General features: G+C 35.6%; 1 protein-coding gene across 3 annotated transcripts in view; it reads left to right on the plus strand.

Annotated features, from left to right (window-relative positions):
* Positions 1 to 25,689, plus strand: part of jade2.L (jade family PHD finger 2 L homeolog) — a 126,241-nt gene that overhangs the window by 7,681 nt on the left and 92,871 nt on the right. For all 3 annotated transcript variants that reach the window (XM_018252014.2, XM_018252015.2, XM_018252016.2), the window contains exons 2-3: positions 20,158 to 20,215; positions 23,568 to 23,650. In XM_018252014.2, the coding sequence (XP_018107503.1) occupies positions 20,158 to 20,215; positions 23,568 to 23,650 (141 nt within the window). The remainder of the gene's footprint in view (positions 1 to 20,157; positions 20,216 to 23,567; positions 23,651 to 25,689) is intronic.

Here is a 25,689-nt window from a genome sequence, read left to right on the forward strand (position 1 = left end):
GTGTTTATATTCATTAAATACTGCTTCTGACCTGTAGTTTATAAATGTCTTTCTCTTTTTTTCCTTCTAACTTCTGAATTAAGCCACACAGGATGGTTCTTAATGCTTGTGTATTTTCTTCTCAAGGGAATAGACTGAGAACAGTAACAATTTAATATAATTTTAAATGACAACCATTTCTGTTTTGTATTTTTAGCAGAAGGCATAATACTACAATCTATGTTCTGAAAAACAACTCTTAAGGAATTAAAATGAGCTTTTCTGAAATTCAGGGTTTTTGTTGCCCCAGTGTGTATCTGTTTTTGCACCACAAATTAAATTAGTTAACATTATGGTCATTAATACCAAGTGTTTCTACTACTTGTATGTTTGCTATATGTTCTGGGTCTTCAGAGATCACTAAATCCAGTATAGCATGATTTCTGGTTGACTCCTCAGCAATCTGTGACATAAAATTGTCATACAAAAAGTTTATTGTATTAAACTTGTTCCCATTAACTGTTTTGGCAGTCCTGTGATTTCAGGAATGGTATGTCAGCTTTGCTAATAGACCTGTGTGTGTAACTTCAAATTCTTTTTTTGAATACTAGAGATGCATTGAATCCACTATTTTAGGATTCGGTTGAATCCCAAATCTTTTGTGAAAGATTTGGCTGAATACAGAACCGATTTCTGGCAGAATCTCCACTGGAGGATTGCAAGTGCAGCTTCTATTTGTGTTATACTGGAGTGTCTTTAGATTTGAAAATTCATTGTACTTGCAAATTGATAGTTCCTTGACGGATTGCTTCTTCGCATGCCATCTTTTTTCATGTTGTTGCTGGCTATTTAGATGAGAAGGTCATTTGCTTCTCTGCCATATGGTACTGCCTTGATGATATTTTCATGGTGTGGTGGGGTACTGTAATAAATGATTCTATTGCTTTTTATTTCTTTTACAGTTTAGCACCACCATTTCTATTAAATCAGAAGTTTTACAATAGTGTTACTATGGAGTGTTATGAGTATTATCTGGATTATCTGTTTTGGTCTCATCCATTTGACTACAATTTTGTAAGGCAGCAGATTTTTACATTTTGCTTGTTTCCATCCCAATTCTTCAAAGGAGAAGGATAGGAGCACCAGCCCTGGGTGTCAGGTAAGTAAATGCGATCACTTGGGGGAGCCTAACTTTTGGCTCTCCCAAGGGTAAAAGGGCTTTCCTTCTCCTTAAAGAAGACTAATTCAACCACTAATAGTTGACAAAACATTGTTGCAATGGAATGAGTTAATCATCCAAATACTGGGAATAAACTGGGATCCATTACACATGCTCACTTTGATTGTCCTAGTTACTAAATTTTCATTTGTCTGTTTTCTCTCTATTATATAGGGAAAAGTAATCACAAGGCCACTACAGGTCATAAAAAGAGATGAGCAATCCTTAGCTTATCATTGTGTTGAGGAGAACCATCAGATTTATGGTTTAAGCAATAATAGAGGTCCTCATCTTTGTTTGATCCTTGTATAAATGTGGGAGCAATTCTAGTTGGTGTTTGCGTTAGATTCCCATGACACTGCGTTTATGGGCTATTTAAGATAAGTTGTAAAGAAATTGTTTCTGTAGGAAATAACTGAGGTACAGTATACTGAAATGAGAAGCATGACTGCAGCAATTAGTGTTACATTTGTAGTTGTGTTTGCAGATTTAGTGGTTTAAAGCACTAAGTTTGTGTAGGAGCAGTAACCTCCTACAGGAGTTACTGCTCCTGGGCAAACTTAGTGCCTTTTATTACATATGTGGGCTTGTTTAAAGATATGCTTAGTGTTACTGTTTGAATATTCAGAGTTTTTGTCTTGCTTAAGCAATATCTAGACTTACCTTTTATGAATTTAACCACATCCTTTTCATCCTACAGAAGTTGTTGGTTTCAAAGTCTTCTTTTCTTTTTTTTTTCTTCTTCATATATTGGATATATAAACAGTATAGTCATTTTCTGAATATATTTCAGTGTGCATTGCTTACCCCATGTATTGATTTTTCGTTAATTGCATATTTTATATGAGTAGAGCTTGCTGTTTGCCTTGCAGAAGCAGTCTCCTAGCACATTAGTGCAATTGCAGCTCTAGTATTCTGGGAACCAGAACAAGATGGTGTAATATAGACAAAAAAAAACATAAAAGCACTGTTCGCCATCAAGTACACAACCTTTTTTCTTTTTTTTTTTTTTTTTTTGGACTGCAAAAGAATGGTTCCAGGAATGTAGAATTGAAATCTCACTATATTTACTTTATTTGTAGTGATGGGCGAAGTTGGGGCGTTTCGATTTGCCGAAAAATTTGCGAATTTTCAGAAACTGCGAAAAATTAGCGAAATGGCACCAGCGTCTCGTTTTTGACTAAATATCACTGGCGTCCATTTTTTTTGACGGCAGCGAATTTTTACGGCGGTTTCGTGAATTTATTCACCCGGTGGCGAATCATGGGAATTCGTTGCGAATTCGCACCTGAAGAATAAATTCGCCCATCACTGTTTATTTGTGTTAAGGGGTTTGCCCGTTCAAGTATAGGACCTTTTATCAAGAATACATGGGACCTGGCGTTTTCCAAAATACCATGACTGGCGAGAACCTCGAGAAATATCAGCTTTAATGTTGCTTATATTGTGTTTACTTAAAACAGGCTACAATTTAATCTAAGGGTAAGGCCACACTCAGTGAGGCAACTTCGGGCGACTATAGAAAACGCATTGCCGCATGTGCATTAGCGCAGATGACTTTTCATTGTAGCCTATGGGAAAACACGCTGAAGCATTTCGGGGAGATTGCCGCTCAGAAGAGAGGCGATTAGTCGCCAGGTAACAAAATCTCCCTGAATCTCCTCGTGTGGACTAACCCTAAAAGTTAACCCTGGTTCTGCTCCCACTCTTGTTTTATTGCTGTCTTAATCTCCTGTTAACCGATTAGTTCTACTGTTGGATTAACTTTCTGGCATGGTGAAGCCATCCTGAGGATTATTTCTATTGTTTCCAAAGAGCCTACATTTTCTCCAGCCCTGTGCGATGCAGCGAGTGTTTCCACAAGGCTTATTACACCTGGCTTTCAGCTAGAGGGCCTGCTCCAGGGATCTGTGCTTTAGTCATATTGGCCTCAGCATCTTAAGTTTCAAAAGAAGCTTTTATTGGCATCTGAAAGCATCATATGTTTGGAACAAACCATGTCTGCTTAAACTGAAGTCGAGTTAAAACGGATGCAAAGGTCTTTCAGAAGGAGAATAGTTTATTTAACCCTTTGTAGGTCCGTCTCAATTTGTCTCCATCCTATCTAAACTGTATTTTTTTTTTTTTATACTGCTATTCTGCTCTGTTCCAAAACAAATTCTGCCTGAACATGCACCACTTAGATAACTGAACACAATGGCGTGGCCCTAGGTTTAAATTTAGCTAGGACATTTTCTGCAATTGTATGTTTCTTTCCACACTTTAAAATATCCAGGCTTGTTAGTGGGCTCCTCTACCCAAAATGTATTTTTGCATAGTAACAAGTAAATGTAATTCTACTACATAATTGTTTGTGTGATGAAAATCACGTGAGTTTTTTTGATTCGGATTCAATTCGGCCACGCACTTGGATTCGGTTGAATCTTGACCGAATCCTGAACCAAATACTAAATGTCACAATTGGTAGGTCCTGCTTAAAAATATTCCAATATTTTTAAAAATTACTTAAATTAAAGGGGTTCTTCAACTTTTAGTATGATGTAGAGTGTGACATTCTAAGACAATTTGCAACAGTTTTTTTTTATTATTTGTGGTTTTTGAGTTATTTACCTTTTTATTCAACAGCTCTCCAGTTTGCAAGTTCAGGAATTTGGTTGCTAGGGTCCACATTAACCTAGCAATCATGAATTGATTTGATAAGAGACTGGAATAGTTGTGGGCCTGAATAGAAAGATTAGTAATAAAAAGTAACAATACATTTGCAGCCTTACAGAACATTTGTGTTTAGATGTGGTCGTTGACCCCCTTTGAAAGCTGGAAAGAGTCAGAAGAAGAAGAAGAAGAAGGCAGATAATTAAAAAACTATTAAAAACTAAATGACAGACCAATTGAAATGTTGCTTAGAATTAGCCTATAACGTACTAAAAGTTAACTCAGGTTAGTGGCAGAAAGGGAGATTAGTTGCCTATACGGTTTATTTAATGTTTACATGATTTTCTTGTAGACTTAAGGCATGAAGATCCAAATTACAGAAACATCCGTTATCCAGAAAACTCCAGGTCCTAAGCATTCTGAATAACAGGTCACAACCAGTCCCATACTTGTATATTGAGTTTGCTAGCAATTATTTTATGCAGCCTATCTGATCTATGATAGATGTTGAACATAAACTTATTCTGCACATAAATAGGTTAGATGTTAGATACCCAATCCAATATGGTGCAAATTCCTAAAAATTTTCATTTGTCATGAATGTCCTTTATTATTCTTATTAATACAGATAATACATAATCAATGATTTGCTGAATAGCAATTATAATGCAGGTATGGGATCTGTTATCCGGAAGTGCTAAATTATGGAAAGGCCGTCTACCATAGACTCCAAATTTTAAAAAATGATTACCTTTCTCTCTGTAATAATATAACGGTAACTTGGGCTTGATCAAAACTAATTAATCCTCATTGGCAGCAAATACAGCCTATTGGGTTTATTAAGGCATGAAGATCCAAATTACAGAAAGTTGTCCAGTCTTGTTTGGGATTTCTGGGTAATTGGCTTTATTTTTAGATCCTTACTTTAGAGGAGCAGTTGTTGAGTGGCATATCAAAATGTGGGGTGTTAGAGATGGAAATTAAGGCCTAATGAAGTAATTTGGGTTAAGGGTAGGGTTGCACCGAATCCACTGTTTTAGCCGAATCCTTTGTGAAAGATTTGGCCGAATCCCAAATCTGAATATGCATATGTAAATTAGGGAAAAGAGTACCACGCACAGTGTATGTTGAAACATTTTTGAATTCCTTGTTTGTGTGATGAAAAGTTACAAGCCACAGATACTCCTTATTCCTATGTTTTGAGAAATAAAATGTGCTATTAAAGGAGAAGGAAAGGCTAAAATTAAGTAAGTTTTATCAGAAAGATTTATATAAATACACCAGTAAACCCTCAAAGTAATGTTACTCTGAGTCGTCTGTCAAAAGAAACACCACATTTCTTTCCTTCTATTGTGTACACATGGGCTTCTGTATCAGACTTCCTGTTTTCAGCTTAAACCTCCAGGGCAGGGCTTGAGCATGCTCAGTTTGCTACTCTCCCCCTCGCTCCTCCCCTCCCTGCTGTAATCTGAGCCCAGAGCTATGAGTGAGCAGGGAAACTCAGGCAGGAAGTGATGTCACACCAAGAAAATATGGTAGCTGCTATCCTAAAAAAACAGAGAGCTTCTAGAGCTGTTTACTCAGGTATGGTAAAGCATTCTACATAATAAATAGTGTTATAGCTTGCTAATCTATTGACAATAAACTGCTGGCTTTCCTTCTCCTTTAAAAGTAGCAATTATTTTGCTATGGATTCCTGCAGTAATTAACTACTTTTCATTTAAAGTTATTGAGTTAAACGTGTATATATGATTTCCCTATACCTGGCTATGTTTTGCCCTCAAATCTGGATTATATTGTATTTGTCATGCAGAGTATTCTGATAGAATGTCTTGTAACCAGGGTAGAGATTGGTTAGGATCATATGGACAGAGTGAATGAAGAATGATAGTTTTTTTTATAACCCTAAAATGCCAAAAGCATAAGCACTTAAATATCAAACAATGTAGCACATATATTGCATATATAGTGCAGCCCAATGTGTTGTTGGTTGTGACCCATTGTATTCCACCAAAACCGGAATAGTGCAAATATTCAAATTCCTGAAGTAAGGCTGCATTATGGGGTTCTCTTTTTGCTTTATAAAGCTAGATACTTTTGCAGGGGGCTGGCAGCTGACTTATTAAAGTCCCCCAATAATTGTCTCTAATGTCTTCTAAATCTCAGGCACTTCTTGGGTAGAACCTCTTTGGCAGCATAACGGAACATGGCTTATGACTTAGGCTTGATTAGCAGCCAAAGACAACAGAATAACAGAATTCCATGGTATCAAGTAACCCTGTGCCATTTCATAAGGCTTGTTCACACTAAAAACTTTAGTTTAGGCAGACCGAAGCAAGAAACACTGATCAAGCTAAATGCAGTCCAGTTAAATTTTGCACTTTCCTAACAAAGATTTGCAATTAAAAATGATAATGTCTGTCTGATAATAATTATAATGTCTGTCTGAACATCACACAGCACTGTTGTAAAGTCTGTGCAACCTCATATTGATTAGTGGGCATTTGTTGACATTTGCCAGCTTGAAAACCTACGTTGCATGATTCATCTTCATCCAGCGCTCCATTTTATCCAAATAATTGAAATATTAAAAAATTATTTCTGTTTTGTCTGTAATAAAAAGTAAGCACCTTGTACTTGATTCCAACTAAGATATAATTAATCCTTATTGGAAGCCTATTGGGTTTATTTAATGTTTACATGATTTTCTAGTAGATTTAAGGTATGAAGATCTAAATTACAGAAAGATCGGTTATCCAGAAAACCCCAGGTCCTGAGAATTCTGGATAACCAGTCCCATACTTGTATATTGAATTTGCTAGCAATTATTTTATGCAGCCTATCTGATCTAAGATAGATGTTGAACATAAATAGCACTTATTCTGCACATAAATAGGTTAGATGTTAGATACCCAATCCAATATGGTGCAAATTCCTAAAAATTTTCATTTGTCAAGAATGTCCTTTTTATTATTCTTATTAATACAGATAATCATAATCAATGATTTGCTGAATAGCAATTATAATGCAGGTATGGGATCTGTTATCCGGAAGTGCTAAATTATGGAAAGGCCGTCTACCATAGACCACAAATTTTAAAGAAAATGATTACCTTTCTCTCTGTAATAATATGACGGTAACTTGGGCTTGATCAAAACTAATTAATCCTCATTGGCAGCAAATACAGCCTATTTGGTTTATTTAATGTTTACATGATCTTCTAGAATCTATGATCTTCTTCAGATCTAAAGATTCAATTACGGAAAGATCTGTTATCCGGAAAGCCCCAGGTCCCGAGCATTCTGGATGGTGCTAGAATTTACATTCCAAAGTATGCATAACATAAAAAAGAGCTTGGTTTATACAGTGATCCAGGCAATGAAATACATACATACATACATACATACATACATACATACATACATACATACATACATACATACATACATGTTTCTAGTGCTCAAAAATGCAAAAAAGGACCAACCATCCATGTAGTTTCAGTACAGAAACAAAACTGACGAGTTTAAATAAAATGTTGCAGTTAAAGAGGATAGTATAGTGATTAAACCATTGTTTGGTTAGTGTTGTTCAGGGTTGTCCTTTCAGGAAAAATGAGTGTAGGCAAGTTGGACTGGAAAAGGTTGTAAAGTATTGCTCCCACAGAGAAGGAGGAATGTGGGGTTGGATGACAGATGTTAGCAGATCAAAGGGAACTACTTGACTGATAGATGGAAACTTGAAAAGTGATTTAATAAGGTGCAATGTTGCAGAGTGATTTTTGCTAAGCGAGAACATGAATTTTAAATATTCAGCACAAAAGAGGCAAGTAACTGAAGACTAGATGAGAGCTGCTACAATAATTTTTTCAACCATAAATTTGGCTATATTCGCATAGGGAACACACTAATAGATCCCTTCCATGATCCTCTGAGCCCATGTAAGATGATAAGCATAGGTGATGAGTGTGGGTGCCATTACAGTTACTGCTTCATGTGGTAGCAGCCCATGTCGCCCAGGATTGAAAATAATATTAGAGAAAATTAGTTATAACATCTTCATGCCAACGAATCATCATTGACAAAAGTACACCAACATTCTTTTGCAGAGATATAATTGCACATTTTGATGTATACGCATATTCATCACAAAATAACATGTGCCCCATAGGCCCTAGCAAATGCCCCATCACAGCACTTATTTTGCATAACCCAGGGTCATATTTCATGCTTGCGATGCTCCCCAATGTTTGTCATGCATTAATAAGTTTGGGGACCCCCAGCATAGGGGAAGAGTAATCTGAGCAGTGAGGAAAAGACTATCTTTTAAGAACCATCATTGTGTTCCCCAATCTATAACTGCAGCAGGTTATAAAATCTTTTTTTGTACCTGTGGCAGTCTGATCATTTAGGGGCACATTTACTTAGCTCGAGTTGAAGGAATAGAAGAAAAAATACTTTGAATTTCGAACTTTTTTTTTTGGCTACTTTGACCATCGAATTGGCTACTTCAACCTTCGTCTACGACTTCAGATCGAACGATTCAAACTAAAAATCGTTCGACCATTCGATAGTCGAAGAACTGTCTCTTTAAAAAAAAACTTCGCCAACTAAAACCTACCGAACATCAATGTTAGCCTATGGGGAAAGTCCAATTTGAAGTGTTTTTTTTTTTTTTCTTAATTGAAATCCATAATAATGTAGCCTGTTTGTCAACTATGATAAAATCATAAGGCATTGTAAAACATTTTTGTGACAAGGCAGAAACTCTGCTCTAAAAACAAAGTACAGGTATAGGTAGGATCTGTTATCCAGAAGCCCATTATTTATAATGCTCTGAATTACAGAAAGGACATCTCCCATTTTATCCAAATAATCCACATTTTTAAAAATGATTTCCTTTTTCTCTATAATAATAAAACATTAGTTTGTACTAGATCCCAACTAAGATATAATTCTTATTGGAAGCAAAACCAGCCTATTGCTTTATTTAATGTTTATATGATATTCGAGTTTACTTAAGGTATAAAGATCCAAATTATAAAAAGATCCGTTATCCAGAAAACCCCAGGTCCCAAGCATTCTGGATAGCATGTCCCATACCTATACTGTGAAATTGAAAATGGATTACTTCTGAAAAGGAAGGTAGGAAAAAAAGCTAATTACATTGACCATCCTGTCTATAGCTCTAATGTTGGTCATTGTGATATTATGGTTAAACCACTGGGTGGTGCAGCTCATCACTAGTAGAAACAATTATTTTTAATTAGATGGTTTTGTGATTGCTTTAATTTTTAGGTTGTGTTTTATCTATCAATCAATCTATCTTGCAAACTATTATCTGCTTTATACCACTTATTATTAGAATGTTCTGCACTGTGTTCGTGTAAGATTGCCACCAAAAAAGGCCAATTTCATCAGAAGCTTATAATCTTTAAAACCATATATATTTAAATGTATTATTTTATGTAAACAAAGATTCATAATATATAATTAACTGGCAATTGTTTGCTTTGGCTTGCTGTAGAATGCTACTTAAAGGGGTTGTTCACCTTCCAAACACTTTTTCCAATTCAGTTGTTTTTAGATTGTTCCCCAGAAAATAAGACTTTTTTCAAATACTTTCCATTATTTATTGTTTATGTTTTTTCCAAAATCTAAGTTTAAAGTTTAATGTCCCTGTCTCTGGTGTTTCAGTCTGGCAGCTCAGTAATTCAGGTGCAGACTCTGAACTGTTATTATTTTGCAACATTGGGTTGATACATTTCTCAGCAGCATCTCTGGAGTATTAGCAACAATTGTATCAATTCTAACAGCTGCCTGTAATGAAACCCAGAGATTCTGCTCAGCAGGGACAAAGATAAGAAATGTATCAACTAAATGTATCAATTTAGAACAGTTTACAGGATCGGCGACCCCCCCTCCCAGAGCTGCTTCAGAATGAGAGAAATGACACTTTACCCTTCAATATTAGAAAAACCGTCACATATAGAAAATAGAAAGTCATTGGAAAAAGTTGTTATTTCTGGTGATCTATCTGAAACCAACTAGTTGTTTCAAGGTGGACAACCCCTTTAAATGAAAACATTTTTACTGTTTTTTGACAAAAAGAAAAAGCTTGTAGGGGAAAAAACACCACTTTTTAAGACAGCATTATACAACAAGCCAGAGCAATCAATTGCTGAAAAACCAAGGGAGATCAGGAATTCACACGCACACAGACTCCATTTTATCCAAATAATCCAATTTTTTTAAATGTATTTCCTTTTTCTGTGTAATAATAAGTACATTGTACTTGATCCCAACCAAGATAACTAAGATATAAGTAATCCTTATTGGAAGCAAAACCAACCTATTGGGTTTATTTAGTGTTTACACAGTTTTCTAGTAAATATAAGGTATGAAGATTCAAATTACAGAAAGATCTGTTATCTGGAAAAACTTCAAGTACCAAGCATTCTAGATAACAGGTCCAATACCTGTATAAAAAGCTCTAGCACTATTCACATGTAAGTCACTTTGCATAGGCAGCACCAGTAGTTATCTTGCCTTGCTTCAGAGTGGTCCTTGGATTAATTCTGACCTAGATAATATCTGTAAGGAGTTTGAATGTTCTAGTGTCTGCATGGATTTCCTTTTGGCTGCTCGTTTTTTTGTCCACACTCCAGAAACATAAAAGTCTGCTTAATCAGATCATAAAGAAATGGTCCCTGGTGTGTTTATGCACATTTTGTAAATGTTATAGTATGAATAATAATCTGTACAGCACAGCAACATGTTGATCAATATAAAGAATGATAATAATAACTGTCAACCAGCTTCTTTGGGTAAAAAAAGCAAAATGTTAGCAGATAAAAATTTTGTCAAGTAACCGTCCTTCAGATCTCATCTGTAAAATAAACATTCAGTGTATATAGCAAAGCAATATATATCTATACAGAACTATTACTTCTTGTTTGACCAGCACCAGATTTGTATCCAGCACTGTCTTAAGGTGGCCATACACTGGCAGAATAAAGCTGCTGATATCAGTCCTATAGACTGAATCGGCAGCTTATCTGCCCATGTGTGGGGGCGTCCGATGGGTCTCCCCGATTGATATCTGGCCAAAAATCGGCCTGATATCGGTCGGGCAGGTTTGATTTTTCCCGCAATCTGCATTGGATAGTCTCTGTCACAAAGATTACATGTAAGGGTGATAAGGTCTCAGAAAACACCTTTACCATATCAGTATTTTATTCACAACTGGCTACGTGTAATGAACATTTTTTTTTATTGTAATGGATATCAGCATTTGCAGATTTATAATTTATTACCTGCCAAAACATGCTTAGCAATAGAGTGCTGCTAGTTCCCTATACTTCCGAAATTACTTTCTTAAAGAAAACCGCATCTCACCTATGTTGTATGTTGTGTAGGTCAAATTTTTGTTGAGAAGCTCTCCAGTTTGGAATTTCAGCAGCTATCTGGTTGCTAGGGTTTTCTTTGCCTTAGCAACCAGACAGTGATCTAAATGAGAGTATTAATAGGAGTGGGATTGCATGCATAGATGAATAAAATGTAACAACAATAAAATTGTTTAGCTGCCGGGGTCAGTGACCCCGCAGTTTGAAACCTGGAAAGATGTTTTCAGGAACATAACGTTTTTGGCAAAAAGTAGAATATATCCTCTCTATAGCCCCTGAAAAGGAAGTGATAATAAGTAAGCAGTGTGTGGGCAAAGTGCACTGCCCAGTGCTTTCTGAAACTTCTTTGGATGAACTGTATTTTTATAGTGGACTTCAGGCTTTTTAGAAATGCATGCATTCCTGTGCAATTCCTCATCCTTCTGAGGACCATCACTTCTTTAAATACCCTCACCTGCCTTGCATTCTGACTCTTTCCAGCTTTCAAATGGGGTCACTGATCCCTTCTGAAAAACAACTGTAAGGCTACATGTTTATTGTAATGGCTACCTTTTATTACTCCTATTTCTATTCAGGCCCTCCCCTGTTCATGCTCCAGTCTCTTATTACAATGCATGGTTGCTAGGGCAATTAGGACTCTAGCGACTAGATTGCTGAAATTGCAAATTGGAGAGTTGCTGAATAAAAAGCTAAATAACTCCAAAAACACAAATACTAAAAAATGGAAAAAATTACATTTTTCTCAGAATAGCACTCTATACATCATACTGAAAGCTAATTTAAAGATGAACAACCCATTTAATTTTGAAGGATTCTAGGGAAAATTTTCATCTCTTAATCCTTTTGACTGGCAGCATTGGTGCAAGAAGATTTCAGATGTACCACCTCCAGTTATATTAAGATGGTCAAGAAAAAGCCTGTTCTTCTCAGGATCCTTTATAATATTAAGACGGCTAATAAAATTCAACCAGCTATTCAGTGGCATCCTGTGCAGTATAAAAATAAATTATTTTGCATGTGCATGTACATCTGGTTGCTCTTTAGACATGCAGATTATAGCCTATGTCAGACCAATGATCGTCCGTGCCATTCTTCCCACCTGCAACTAACCATTCAGATTAATTTACAGACCGCAATCTGATTAAAGTTATGTCTGACAAATAATAGTGATACTTTCCCAGTGATATTGTCAGATAGGCAATACATGCAGAGATCTTAATGGTAGACAAAATAAATATTTTAAAGGAGAAGGAAAGCTAAAGTAGTTTATTGCCAATAGATTAGCCACAATAGTGCAAGCTAGAACACTATATTTATTCTGCAGAAGGTTTTACCATACTTGAGTATATAGCTATTGAAGTGTTCTCTATTTGTTTAGGATAGCAACTGCCATATTGGCTTGGTGTGACATCACTTCTTGAGTCTCTCCCTGCTCACTCATAGCTCTGGATTTAGATTACAGCAGGGAGGGGGAGAGGAGCAAACTGAGCATGCTCAAGGCCGTGCTGAAAACAGGAAGTCTGATACAGAAGCCCATGTGTACACAATAGAAGAAAAGAAATGTGGTATTCCTTATGACAGAGGACTCAGAGCAGCATTACTTTGAGGGTGTAGTTGTGTATTTATATAGACCTTTCTAATAAAGCTTGCTTAATTTTAACCTTTCCTTCTCCTTTAACCTATCCAATCACCATGGTACGAAAAATGTTGAGACACTCCACACACGGTCCGAAAATCATATAGATTGGCCACAGAACTCTTATCAGATTTTCCTGATTCTGCATTCATTTATTCATGTGATTTGTGCCCAGTGGTTTATGGACCTTGCCTGGGTAGGCAATAACACGGAGAGTATTATTTAACAATTTCCATGATTTATCTTTCCTTGTCCCTCTGTGTCACTTATTTCCCTTTTAATAGTTTTTGTATCTTGGCAGAGAGTGTTATTACACACTGCTTTGTCTGTCAGTAAAGTATGTATTCCCCAGTGGTAGGATCATTCTTGAGCTATGAAGAAGAAACTGCCCCAGCAGGTAAATGATTTAGATTAACCAGGTAAACGAAATTGCAAATTTTACCGGTAACCGTTATAATGTAACATTTGGAATAGTTTCCTGACTCCTTTATACTTCCGTATAGACTTTCTGTGGTTTAGAAATATTCTACAGCGTTTTATCATGTCAGATATTTTCCCATTATAAAGGACTGGTGGAGTCTGAAGACTATACCATAACCTTCACATTTATGAGCCTTTTGTTTTTGTTATATTATGTAGCACTTTACAGAGAATGTTCATTATTAGATCAGTCTCTACCACATTTGAGGTTACAATCTGATATTCCTATCACATTAAAGGAATTGTTCAGTGTAAAAATAAAAACTGGGTAAATAGATAGGCTGTGCAAAATAAAAAATGTTTCTAATATAGTTAGTTTGCCAAAAATGTAATGTATAAAGTCTGGAGTGGTTTGATGTATGTTATGTCAGTCAGATCACTACTTCCTGCTTTTCAGCTCTCTTGGTTTACACTGACTGGTTACCCTGGCTACCAGGCAGTAACCAATCAGAGACTTGAGGGGGGGGGCACATGGGTCATATCTGTTGCTTTTGAATCTGAGCTGAATGCTGAGGGTCAATTACAAACTCACTGAAGAGAAATGTACCATGTGGCCCCCCCTTCAAATCGCTGACTAACTCAGAGTTATAGAGCTGAAAAGCAGGAAGTTGGATTCTGGCTGTTTGACATCTGTTCACTCCAGCCTTTATACATTACATTTTTGCCTAACTAACTATATTAGAAACATTTTTTATTTTGCACAGCCTATGTATTTATCCAGTTTTTCATTTCACACTGAACTATTCCTTTAATACATGTCTACTTGAGTCATTGTTGCTTTGCTGACATTTCTAGCTGCTCTTTAGCCTCGGTTCCTTTTCTGACTGTGGGCCATTATATTGTATTTGAATAATAAAACATGTCGTACAGTACAATATATGTCCAGGTATGGGATCCATTATCCAGAAATCCATTATCCAGAATCTTCCAAATTATGGAAAGGCCATTTCCCATAGACCCCATTTTATCCAAATAATCCACATTTTTAAAAATGATTTCCTTTTACTCTGTACAGGTATGGGACCTTCATACCCTGTCTACTAGAAAATCATGTAAACCGTAAATAAAGCATAGGCTGGTTTTGCGTCCGATGAGGTTTAAATATATCTTAGTTGGGATCAAAATTGTTTTATTACCACAGAGAAAAAAAAGTAATCTTTTTTTAAAAATTTGGATTATTTGAATTCATATAATTAGGGATAGGCAAATTTTTTGTCTTGTTTCCCATAGACTCTTACGGTGTTGTGCGTCAAAAAAAAAAATAAGACGGGCGACTTTAATATGCATCACCGACATTTCGCTGGCGGCAAATTTTTGACGAAACGGGTCAAATTCGCCCATCCCTAAGGATAATGTGTTTTCGGATAACTGATCCCATACATGTAATAATAAAACAGTAGCTTGTACTTTATCCAAACTAAGATATAATTAATCCCTATTGGAAGCAAAACCAGCCTATTGGGTTTATTTAATGTTTACATGATTTTCGAGTAGACTTAAGGTATGAAGTTCCATATTACGGAAAATTCATTATTCGGTAAACCCCAGGTCTTGAGCATTCTGGATAACCGGTACCATGCCTGTATTTGACTTAAAGGGCGATAAGGCAGGTGCACTCTGAATATTTGAAATACAGGTACGGGATCCGTTATCTGGAACCCATTATCCAAAAATCTCAGAATTACAGAATGTCCATCTCCCATAGACTCCATTTTATCTAAAAATCAAAAATTTTAAAAATGATTCCCCTTTTCTCTATTAATTAAACAATACCCTGTACTTGATCCCAACTAAGAAATATTTAAACCTCATCGGAAGCAAAACAGGCCTATTGGGCTTACTTACGGTTTACGTGATTTTCTAGTAGACATAGTATGAAGTATGAAGATCCAAGTATTCTGGATAATCGGTCCCATACCTGTACTATATTTCAAGTTGGCCCGACACCCATTATCATCATACCAAGGTCTAACACAGCAGGTCTCGCTTATGCAGTTAATCAGTTCTTCCTTCTAAGAATTGTTCTAGCTTTGGGGCAGTGAAAAAAGGGTGGTTTACACGTCTGAGTAATTGGTAGCTAAGAGAATGCGTCTTATTAAAATTCCTGTGGCAGTAGAAATATTCTTTTGATGCCAACTGTGTCTGGAACAGTTATATCTGTGTAAGGCAATTCAGAAACTTTGTTCGAAAATGAATTCATGGCATAGTTTAAAGACTAGTTTAAAAGGTAATATTTAAATAATAGCATTTAGATATTTAGAATTTTGTGTACGAACCAGTTGTCAATAACACATTGTATTAGAATCAAAGTGATTTCTTGGAACTTCTGTTCATAGTCATAACCTGCTCGCCACATAAAAAGAGTTTAAAAAGGGACACTTGTACTTGCTGTGCTTACATTTTCATACCTTGGGATTTTGCTAATGTTTGACAATTTCAGTTTCCCCCTTTTTGTAGTAGTTCCCAACAGTGGACTCTCGCCTGGTGGATGTTACCAACTGCACATTGAAAAGGACTAAAACAAAAGGAAAATAAAAATTCCCTAAATGTATTTATACATATACAGTTACTTTGCACATTAAAAATACCTGTTTTAATTTGAAAGGGCTTTGGTGGGCAGATTATGAATATGTTTTATATGCATAAAATTCCAATGAATACTGTAGACTGAAGAGGCTTTATTTAGTAAACAAATTAGTTGGCTTGCAAAAGCTGATGGTAACCACAAAAATGATCTTTGGCTTCAAAATATTTGATATGAAAGAAATTATTTGAATATTAATTTGAACAACAATTTTTGTGTACTGGCAGCACAATAGTAGGCTTAAGCAGAATAATGATGTTTGGGTCAGGATTTACCCCGACCCTAACCCGCCCTCCCTTAGCCCGCATTCACTCTTCCGGGTTGCTTTTATAGACCTCCCCGCTGATGACTTAACAATAGGTGCAGCGTCTATAAAAGACTAAGTCGGAAGCTGAGAAGAAGCGTGCAAGGTCAGCCCAAACCCGCCTGACCCACGGATAAACCCGCGGGTATCGGGACGGCCCGCACATCACTAAAGCAGAAGCCAAAAATGGCAAAAAGAGCGACTGTGCATACTGAGGAAAAATATCATACCTCCCTACATTTTGGAAAAAGAAAGAGGGATAAAAAGATTTAACATTTGAAAATCTGTGACCACTCCCATTTTGTGGCCACACACCCTAATTTTCATATTAATTTTACCAAATTTGGCAGGTTATGAAACTTTGAACATATTTCTGTGTTTTTTATTTTATTAGTTTTGCTAATGAAGGTGAATTGCCCTTTAAGCTGCAAGTCACAGTTTCCCCAAGAGACCTGCTTATCTTAGATTTTTGCAATGCTTTTTTTGCTTATCCTAAATTGTTACAAAAGTATCGAAGTGCACCTGGTACATATTCTAGGCTTTCTGCCAAAAGCCAATTAAGTTAGAAACTTTGTATCTTTTTCTGACTGTTCAGTGCAGGAGATCAAAGAGAAGGTTGGGGCATTTCAGTAACAATCTAGGACTGCAGGTTGAGCTGTCAAAATCGAGACTGTCTCATGAAAAATGGGACAGTTGGGAGGTATGAAATATTTGAGCTGTATCTCAACCACTTAGGGAAAAGAATTCCACAGTTTTACAGCTCTCTTTGTGAAAACTCTTTCTACCAGAAAGAAGAATTGCCTAGGTTTAGTGCCCAGATCCTAGGTCTTCCCACAATATTCCTAGGTCCACTGCTCTTAATGATACTTGGCCCCTTAGAAATCGTGAGGCCTAGTCAACTGCTTGTGGAAATCCACCACTGAATGGTGGCTAGTAGCAGTAAATAGATGGTGCATAAATTTAATTGTTCTATGATTGAACTTTGGGCACTTTTACTTTACTGCAAATATTTGATACCATTTGTTGAGACTGGTTATTCTATATTTATATTCACATTATATGTGTTTTGTTTTTTCAATATATTTTTAGGTTTCTGTAGGGCACTTGTATTGTCTTGGATTTGGAACTGTCCTTAAATGAACTTAATATGGCGGTTTGACTTTGCTTAATAAATTCAACCTGTAAGACACCAACACCATTATTCAGGAAATGACATGGCTATCATTGTCAGTGGAATTAATTGTGCTATTGACACTAAAACCAGGTTTTAATAAACTCTGGGAAGTATTTGAGACTATTGTAGATAATATATTTTCAAATACAGATATAGGACCTGTTATCCAGAATGCTCAGGACCTGGGGTTCAACAGCTAATGGATATTTCTGTAAATTGCTTCATCATCTTCATACCTTAAGTCTACTAGAAAATCATTTAAATATGAAATAAGCCCAATAGGATTGTTTTGCTTCCAATAAGGATTAATTATATCTTAGTTGGATCAAGTAGAAGGTATTGTTTTATTATTACAGAGAAAAACTAAATTATTTTTTAAAAATTTAGATTTGGATAAAATGAAGTCTATGGGAAACAGCCTGTACATAGTTCCGAGCTTTCTTTATAACGGGTTTCTGGATAATGGATCCCACACCTGTAGAAGATCCCATACCTGCTCTAAACTTTGTTTCTGCATGGCTGTAATCCATAAATGCAGATTTATATTTAGCTTCACTTGGAGGACATTCTTTCACTGCATGTTTGCATTTATATAGATGAACAATGTTGTCATATACGCTACCTTGCTTGAGACATTCTTCATAGTCTTAAATAAAACATGCTGTCTAGTAGTAGAAAACACATGGTGCTGTTCTTAGAAATCCATGGAGGACATGACAAGAGCATGGCTGCCTCCCTCGTGCAAGGCAGATTCGCGAGTAAACTATGCTCTTGTACACTGAAGTGTATTTATTGTAAACTGTCCATAAACTCACAAAATAGTTTACTTTCCATAGATGCTTGCATTGTACTGTATAATGTGATACAGTAAAAAGAAAGTCAATTCAGGGAATGGTACAAGAGTTTCCAGTAGACTCTTGTGCAGCATAACTAGATACTAATAATCCAGCATTTAAGCAGACTTGTAGCCAAAGCTGGTAGCCGTAAGGAATAAAATTATGAAGAAAAAAAAAACAAGCCATGAAAGCAGTTATTGTGAGTGAAATGTTGCATAAGGGAGTGTTTTCATGTAATTTTATTAGCAGAGTGACTGTTATAACTCCAGTGTGTTTTCCCTCTAACAAGTCCCTCAATTTACTCATGTTTAACTGTTTTCAGGGTAATAAACCCATGCGCCACATTTTAACACACTTATAGAGATAAACATGGTCCAGAATTTGGTCTGTTTAGCTGTGAACATGTCTTGGCAGAGTTCATTATAATGTCACTTTAAAAAGTACACAATACATGGTGTATCCTAGTATTTTTTTTATGTATGTATGTATATATATATATATATATATATATATATATATATATATATATATATATATATATATATATATATATATTATATATATATATATATATATATATATATATATATATATACACACACACATACACACATACACACACATACACACATACACATACATACACACATACATACACACACATACACACATATACACACATATACACATACACATACACATATACACACACACACAGGCAGCGTTATAAGTTCAGTGGCCTAGCATTATTGCAAATTTTAACCTTAGGCTTATGGGTGTCTATTTTCACTTCTGCCTGGATGGATGTCTTATTTGGAATTATGGGTTTGTTGTAAAATAGAATGTTGTAAGTCACATTAGATAGAAGGCCTTGGCCAGTGGAAGTATTTAAGGATGCAGAAGACGGGGCAGCCTGAATCTAGGAGACACTTTGAGGTAGAATAGAGGCAGTGATTATATTAGAGCATATGATGGGTCTCTTCTCATTCATAGGAGAGTCATCAGCGTTGGACTTTTTGGGACCCAGACAAATTAAATTATACACGAGACAAGCTTGATGCACCCCTTCTTCTCAATTTAGTCTTTTAAGAGCATGAATATACTCCAGATTTTTGTTAACCATAAATATATAGCTTGATGGCTAGTAATTGCCTTTTGTCAATGAGAGAAAAACGAAAGGAATCTTGGGTACTTTGATGATAAATGACCTAATAAGTCAAGATGCCATTGACATCTTACTGGACAGCCAGGATACTACAGAGTTTGAATGGCATTGCCATACATTTATAGTGCTCTTATGTTTCTTTTACTCATGAAATGATAGTCCGCTCTAACATCAAGCTTGATGATTGCCTGTATCATGTGTATTATATGCTAAATCCTAAAGCCCTTACGCATTATGTTTGGGGTTTTCCAGATGAGGTATCGTTACGTAATTTGGATAAAATCTAATTTAAACAAGAAACCCAAAAGGCTTGTTTTGCCTTCAATAAGTATTATTTATATCTTCATTGGGATCAAGTACAAGGTACTGTTTTAATAACAAAAAAGGAAATATTTTTTTTAAAAATTTAATCATTTGTTTATAATGGAGTCTATGGCAGATGGCCTTCCCATAATTCTGAACTTTCTGGATAACGGTTTTCCAGATAACGGATCCTATACCTGTATTATGCTTGTTCTAGGTATACTTGTTGAATGAGTATCATATTGATTTAATAGTACACAGCTGCAAGGAGACCTTTATCTCAAAAAACCTATGTGTCCCGTCAGCAGAATGTCGTCTTACAAATTCAGTTAGATATGATTTATTGAAATGTATTCTTAATTTTCATCTGGAGCCTCCAAGAAATGATTGTAAAGGTAATATTTTCCTGTTTCCCTTATGCAGATGGAAGAAAAACGGAGAAAATTCTCTTTAAGCAGCGATGACTCTGATACCACTGACAGTAAGATATCTTCTGCTTGTTGGAACATGTGAAACACACACACACACACACACACACGTTTGTTGCAGAAATTTTTAGCTAAGTCAAAAAAAGGCAAAAAAAATCTATTAAATGTCCCCCCCCCCCCCACCTTTTCCTTTAATCATTCATATTTACTCAGTTGCTGTTATAAAGTATCCCTCTTTATTTGTTGTTGTTTAAGAGGCAGATTTATCAAGGGTCGAATTTTGAAGTTAAAAATACTTAGAAATTCGACCATCGAATTGATATACTTCGACTTTGAATATCGAAGTTGAAGTATTTTTCACCGAATTTGGCCATGGAACGATCGAAGTAAAATCGTTGGATCGAATGATTAAATTGAACAATTTTATCGTACGATTGAACGATTTTACTTCAATGTGTGAAGACTTAGAAAATGGTTGTAGAAGGTCCCGATAGGATAACATAGCACTTCGGCAGGTTTAATTTGGCAAAGTATTGAAGTCGAAGTTTTTTTAAAGTGACAGTACTTCGATTATCGAATATTCAAACGATTTTTACTTCGAATCGAAGTAAATTCGAAGTCGTGGTATCCTATTCGATGGTCAAAGTATCCAAAAAGTTACTTCAAATTTTTTTACTTTGAAAATTCAACCCTTGATAAATCTGCCCCTAAATGTTAGATCTTGCATGCAGGGCTGTGTAATATTCCTTTTTCATTATGTAAACTGTTATGTTATTTACTGGCACTGTATACTGCATCTTGCAAAACTATTCACCCCCTTTATTAGTTCACTCTCTTATACTGAAAATAAAATGTAGCTGTTTATTCAGCAGATCTCCAAATTACCCTAGCAACTATGCATTGATTTGAATAAGAGACTGGAATATAAATAGGAGAGGCCTGAATAGAAAGATGAGTAATCAAAAGTGTCAATAACAATAAAATGTAGAGCATTTGTTTATCATATGGGGTCAGTGACCCCGTTTTTGAAAGCTGGAAAGAGTCAGAAGAAGAAGGCAAATAATTAAAACACGATATAAAAAAAAAAATACCAGTTGAACAGTTGCTATAATGGAGTGACCACTCCTTTAAAGGAGGCATATTGTGTTAAAAAAAGCAGTTAGGAGGACCTGATAGGGAACTGAAGCCTGCCTTTGCTTGTGTTAATGCAGGGCTACGATTGTCTGTCCCCCTCCTACTGGGGATTGTAAGAGCATGACCGCCCCTCATTTGACATACAGAGAGAGACAGTATCAGATCTATGGAGAGCTCCAATAAAAGGGCCATTTTTTTTAGAGATGATTATTTTTAGCCCAGTGTGAAACCAGACACACATTATATTTATCGTTGCCTACAAGATTTGTTTTCACTTGTGTTAATATGTCTCCTTTAATAATTTTGTGGAGACCTTTTATACCAATAACGATTTAAAGTATTTTGGCGTAACTACATGCACAATTTTTGGGAGTAGTTTTAGCCCATTTTTCCTTGCAGCTTTCCCCCCATATGATTTAGGGTAGTCTGAAGATATTAGGAATTGTGTACAGATATCATCCAAGTTCTTAGCTGGATTTAAGGGCTTAGACTGAGCTATTGCAGGGCATTCACCTTTTTGTTCTTGGACCACTTCAGTGTTACTTGCACTTATACTTTATCCCAAGATCCATTTTTAGCTGACGTTTTGCAGCACTTTATTTTTGCATCATCCAGTTTATTAATATTTTAAAGGGTCGTTCACCAACACTTTTTTTTCAGTTACTTTGTTTTTTATTTGTGACCTTTTCTAATACTGAAGTGTACATTTTAAATTTTCACATTTTTATATCTTGCTAAAAAGCAGCTCTGGGTGGGGGCCCATGGATTCTGAAATCTGCTCTGAATTGAGACATTAGTTGATACATTTCTTATCTTTGTCCCTGCTGAGCAGAATTCCTCGGTTTCATTAAAGGCAGCTGTTCAAATGATACAATAGTTGCTAATACTCCAGAAATGCTGTTGAGAGATGTATAATGTAGCAAATTGTTAAGAAAACACCAGAGATGGAAACATCACACTGACATTTGGAAAAACTATCAAAAATAAAAAATGAAAAGCAATTAAAAAATGTCTTGTTTTCAGATTGTTCACCAGAAATAAACTAAAATGAAAAAAAGTATTTGGAAAGTGCGGATAAAAGCAGCACAACAAAAACACGCTGCTGCCACCATAATTCACTGAAGGTCATTCTTGCCCCACAATGTCACATTAAAAAAAAAAAAAACAGAAATCATACTTTTCAGTGCTCTGAAATAAAAATATCATATAGAATCCAATTTCTGTGTAGAACTTGTACTTTAATAGAAGGCAATGAATACTTTTGCAAGGTACTGAAAATGAATGATAGTAATGTGGTCTTTAGTTGCTGGCACACTTCCCAGTTGTGGGCGTTTTATCACCTGGATGATCAGTACCTCCACAGACAGGCTACAAAATGTTTGTAGTAGATGTGCACCCACCTATAAAATCATTATTCTTTATATATAGTGAATTATTTACCCCCTATTGTATGTAAGGATATTTAAGTCACTGTCGATTTCCATGACCCTATAAATGCATGAGGCCAAACTCTTGTATACAGGTCATTAAAGTCTGAGGGGACTTTTAATATTTTCATATTTTACAACATAATTTGACAATTATTTATAATATATTGTTTCATTTAGTTGTGACAGAAGTTACATCACTAAGCAACGCTTATACAGTGGATAAAGTAACCCCTCTTGCAAAATATGAGGATATTATAAATTACAGAGGACTTCCATGACCATATAAAAACACGAGGCTTAGGGCTAAGTGTTTTTATACAGGTCATGGAACTCCAACGTAACTTCTAATACCTTCATATTTTACAACTGGGGGTACTTTATTTATTATAATACACAAATTTTAGTAAGTCATGTGACAGTAATGACATCAGAACTCACTGTTTATAACTGATGACATTAGAACTCACCGTTTTTGTGTGTTATATAGTGAATAAAGTACCCCCTCTTGTAAAATATAAGGATATTATAAGTTACAGAGGAGTTTCATGACCATATAAAAACACAAGGCTGAAGGCCAAGTGTTTTTATATAGGTCATGGAACTCCGAGGTAACTCCTAATATCCTCATATTTTGCAACTGGAGGTACTTTATTAATTATAATACACAAATTTCAGTGAGTCATGTGACAGAAATTACATCAGAACTCACCGTTTATAAGGATATAATTTACAAGAAATTCATGGCTCTTGGAAAATGTCCTTACCTTTATAAATTAGAAGCAAAGAAACTTGAAGGTAGAAGTCAAAATAAAGCTACTAACTCTTTTTTTGTTATGTATAGGCCACATGACGTCCTCAAGAGGTTCCAAAGTCCCAGCTACCAAAACTACCTGGACAAGACAAAAAGAGAAGAAACCCTCTGAGGTTTGTAATGCTTCTGTATAGGTTATTTTTTATTTTTAGTTTCTAGTCAACACATTTGAAACCACCCAAATAATACATATATGTTATGCCTTTACAACAATATTTCAGCGAGCAACCAGCATATTAATAGAACATATGGAGAACTGTAATTTCGATTAATAATTGGCAGTATTAGAATATGAAAAGCTAAATACAATCATAGACAAAAGAAGAAGATCCTGAAACCTGTGTGAATGAGTAACTTAAATAGGAGGGGAATATGGGTTGCACCTCAAGCATAACTGACTCCTGTTACTTTGTTTTAAGTGAAAGAATAGAAAAGTATAAGCATTGCTTTTGACTGAGTTTAATTTACAAATATTTTTAAAACCATTGACTATTTTTTTAATAAAATGTGGAAGGTTGCTTAGTATTACATATTCTTTCATTATGCAAAAAAGCATGTAGTGACAGGGTTATGGCTATTATGTTAGACGTCCAACTTCCTGCTTTGCGGATCTCGTCGCCATAAATGTACAGACTCCAACTCCTAATAACTTTAAATACAAAAACTGAAATAGTCAAATCAGATTTAAGAGCTTCTATGAAGGAGGATATGGTAGATCGTCATAAATGTACAGACTCCAACTCCTAATAACCTTAAATACAAAAACTGAAATAGTCAAATCAGATTTAAGAGCTTCTATGAAGGAGGATATGGTAGAAGCAATTCTGTTTTTAAGAATAATACTTTAGTTAATTTTGGATTGTATTTAACAGCTATTATACAACTATATGCCAGGTTCAACTTTGATTTTGGTTTGGAATTACAAAGGGATGGGATTTATAATTTTCAGCTTTGGTAGTGATAAAATGCCTTGTATGTGGTGTACTTAACTACTTTCAGTCAACAAGGAAAATACATTTGTATATTAAAGAAACACGAACACAAAAAAATGAAAGTGTTTTAAAGTAATTAAACTCTGCCATTTATCCTTTTTTTTACTGCTTGTAGAGCTGCCCCCTTGGCTACACGGCAGCTTGTTTATATAAACTATAGTAGACTTTCTGAATCAAACACATTAGTTTTACCAGTGCAGAGAAACAGTACATTATATTTCAAATACTTTAATACACTTCCAGTTTTTGGTGTTACTGTTCCTTTAAAAACAGAGGAGTCAGAGGTACCATAAAATGAGGAGTCAGAGTCAAAGGATTTATGTACCGACTCCACAGCCCTGGTGAAAAGTCCAAAAATGGTTACAGAGTCCAAATTAAAAATTCAGTGTAATCAAATAAATGTCTCTCTGATTTCCTTCATGTAGCAATCAGATATTATTTCTTTATAAAGTGGTAACATATTCCACAGCACTGTACAATACATGGATGTAAACATTGAGCATACAGATTACATACAAAAATACCTATAACACTTACAAGAGGTAGACAGGGCCTTGCCCAAAGAGCTTACAATCTTAATACGAGAATTGGGTATGTGGGGGTAGGCAAAATCAAGTGTTGGTAAGGTGAGTGATGTTGCATTGAGCATTGCTTTTAGCAGCATTTAGGGGCATACTTATTATGCATCACCAGGCATTGCTGTGTTAAAACAGGGTACATATCAAGTTTTGTGCTAATTTTGGGTGACTGCATATCTCTGGCATAACTGTAAGCAGCTGCTTGAAATTGCTATGGGAAAATAAATATGGCGATCATCCATCGTAGTTTTTCTTCCGACAGAACTTTTGTCTCTTGAATTTTCCTCTTTGGCTTTATTGGATTAAGGGAAATCTGAAGCAGAGCAGAATAACTGCGTCAGATCCGGCTTGATAAGCTTGATAAATTCTTAATTTATTTTACACAATTTTTTACACAGTTGTTTGACAAGATTATTTTCACACAGCATAATAAACCGGCCCCACTGAGGCTTCATGAAGCTTCTCTAAAGTAATGGCCTTTAAAGGAGAACTAAAGCCTAACTAAAGAAGTAGCTAGAAATGTTGTACATTATGTTTTGTGCTTCTGTACCAGTCCAAGGCAACCACAGCCCTTTAGCAGTA

The sequence above is a fragment of the Xenopus laevis genome, chromosome 3L (genome assembly GCF_017654675.1).
Source record: "Xenopus laevis strain J_2021 chromosome 3L, Xenopus_laevis_v10.1, whole genome shotgun sequence".
Taxonomy (NCBI): domain Eukaryota; kingdom Metazoa; phylum Chordata; class Amphibia; order Anura; family Pipidae; genus Xenopus; species Xenopus laevis.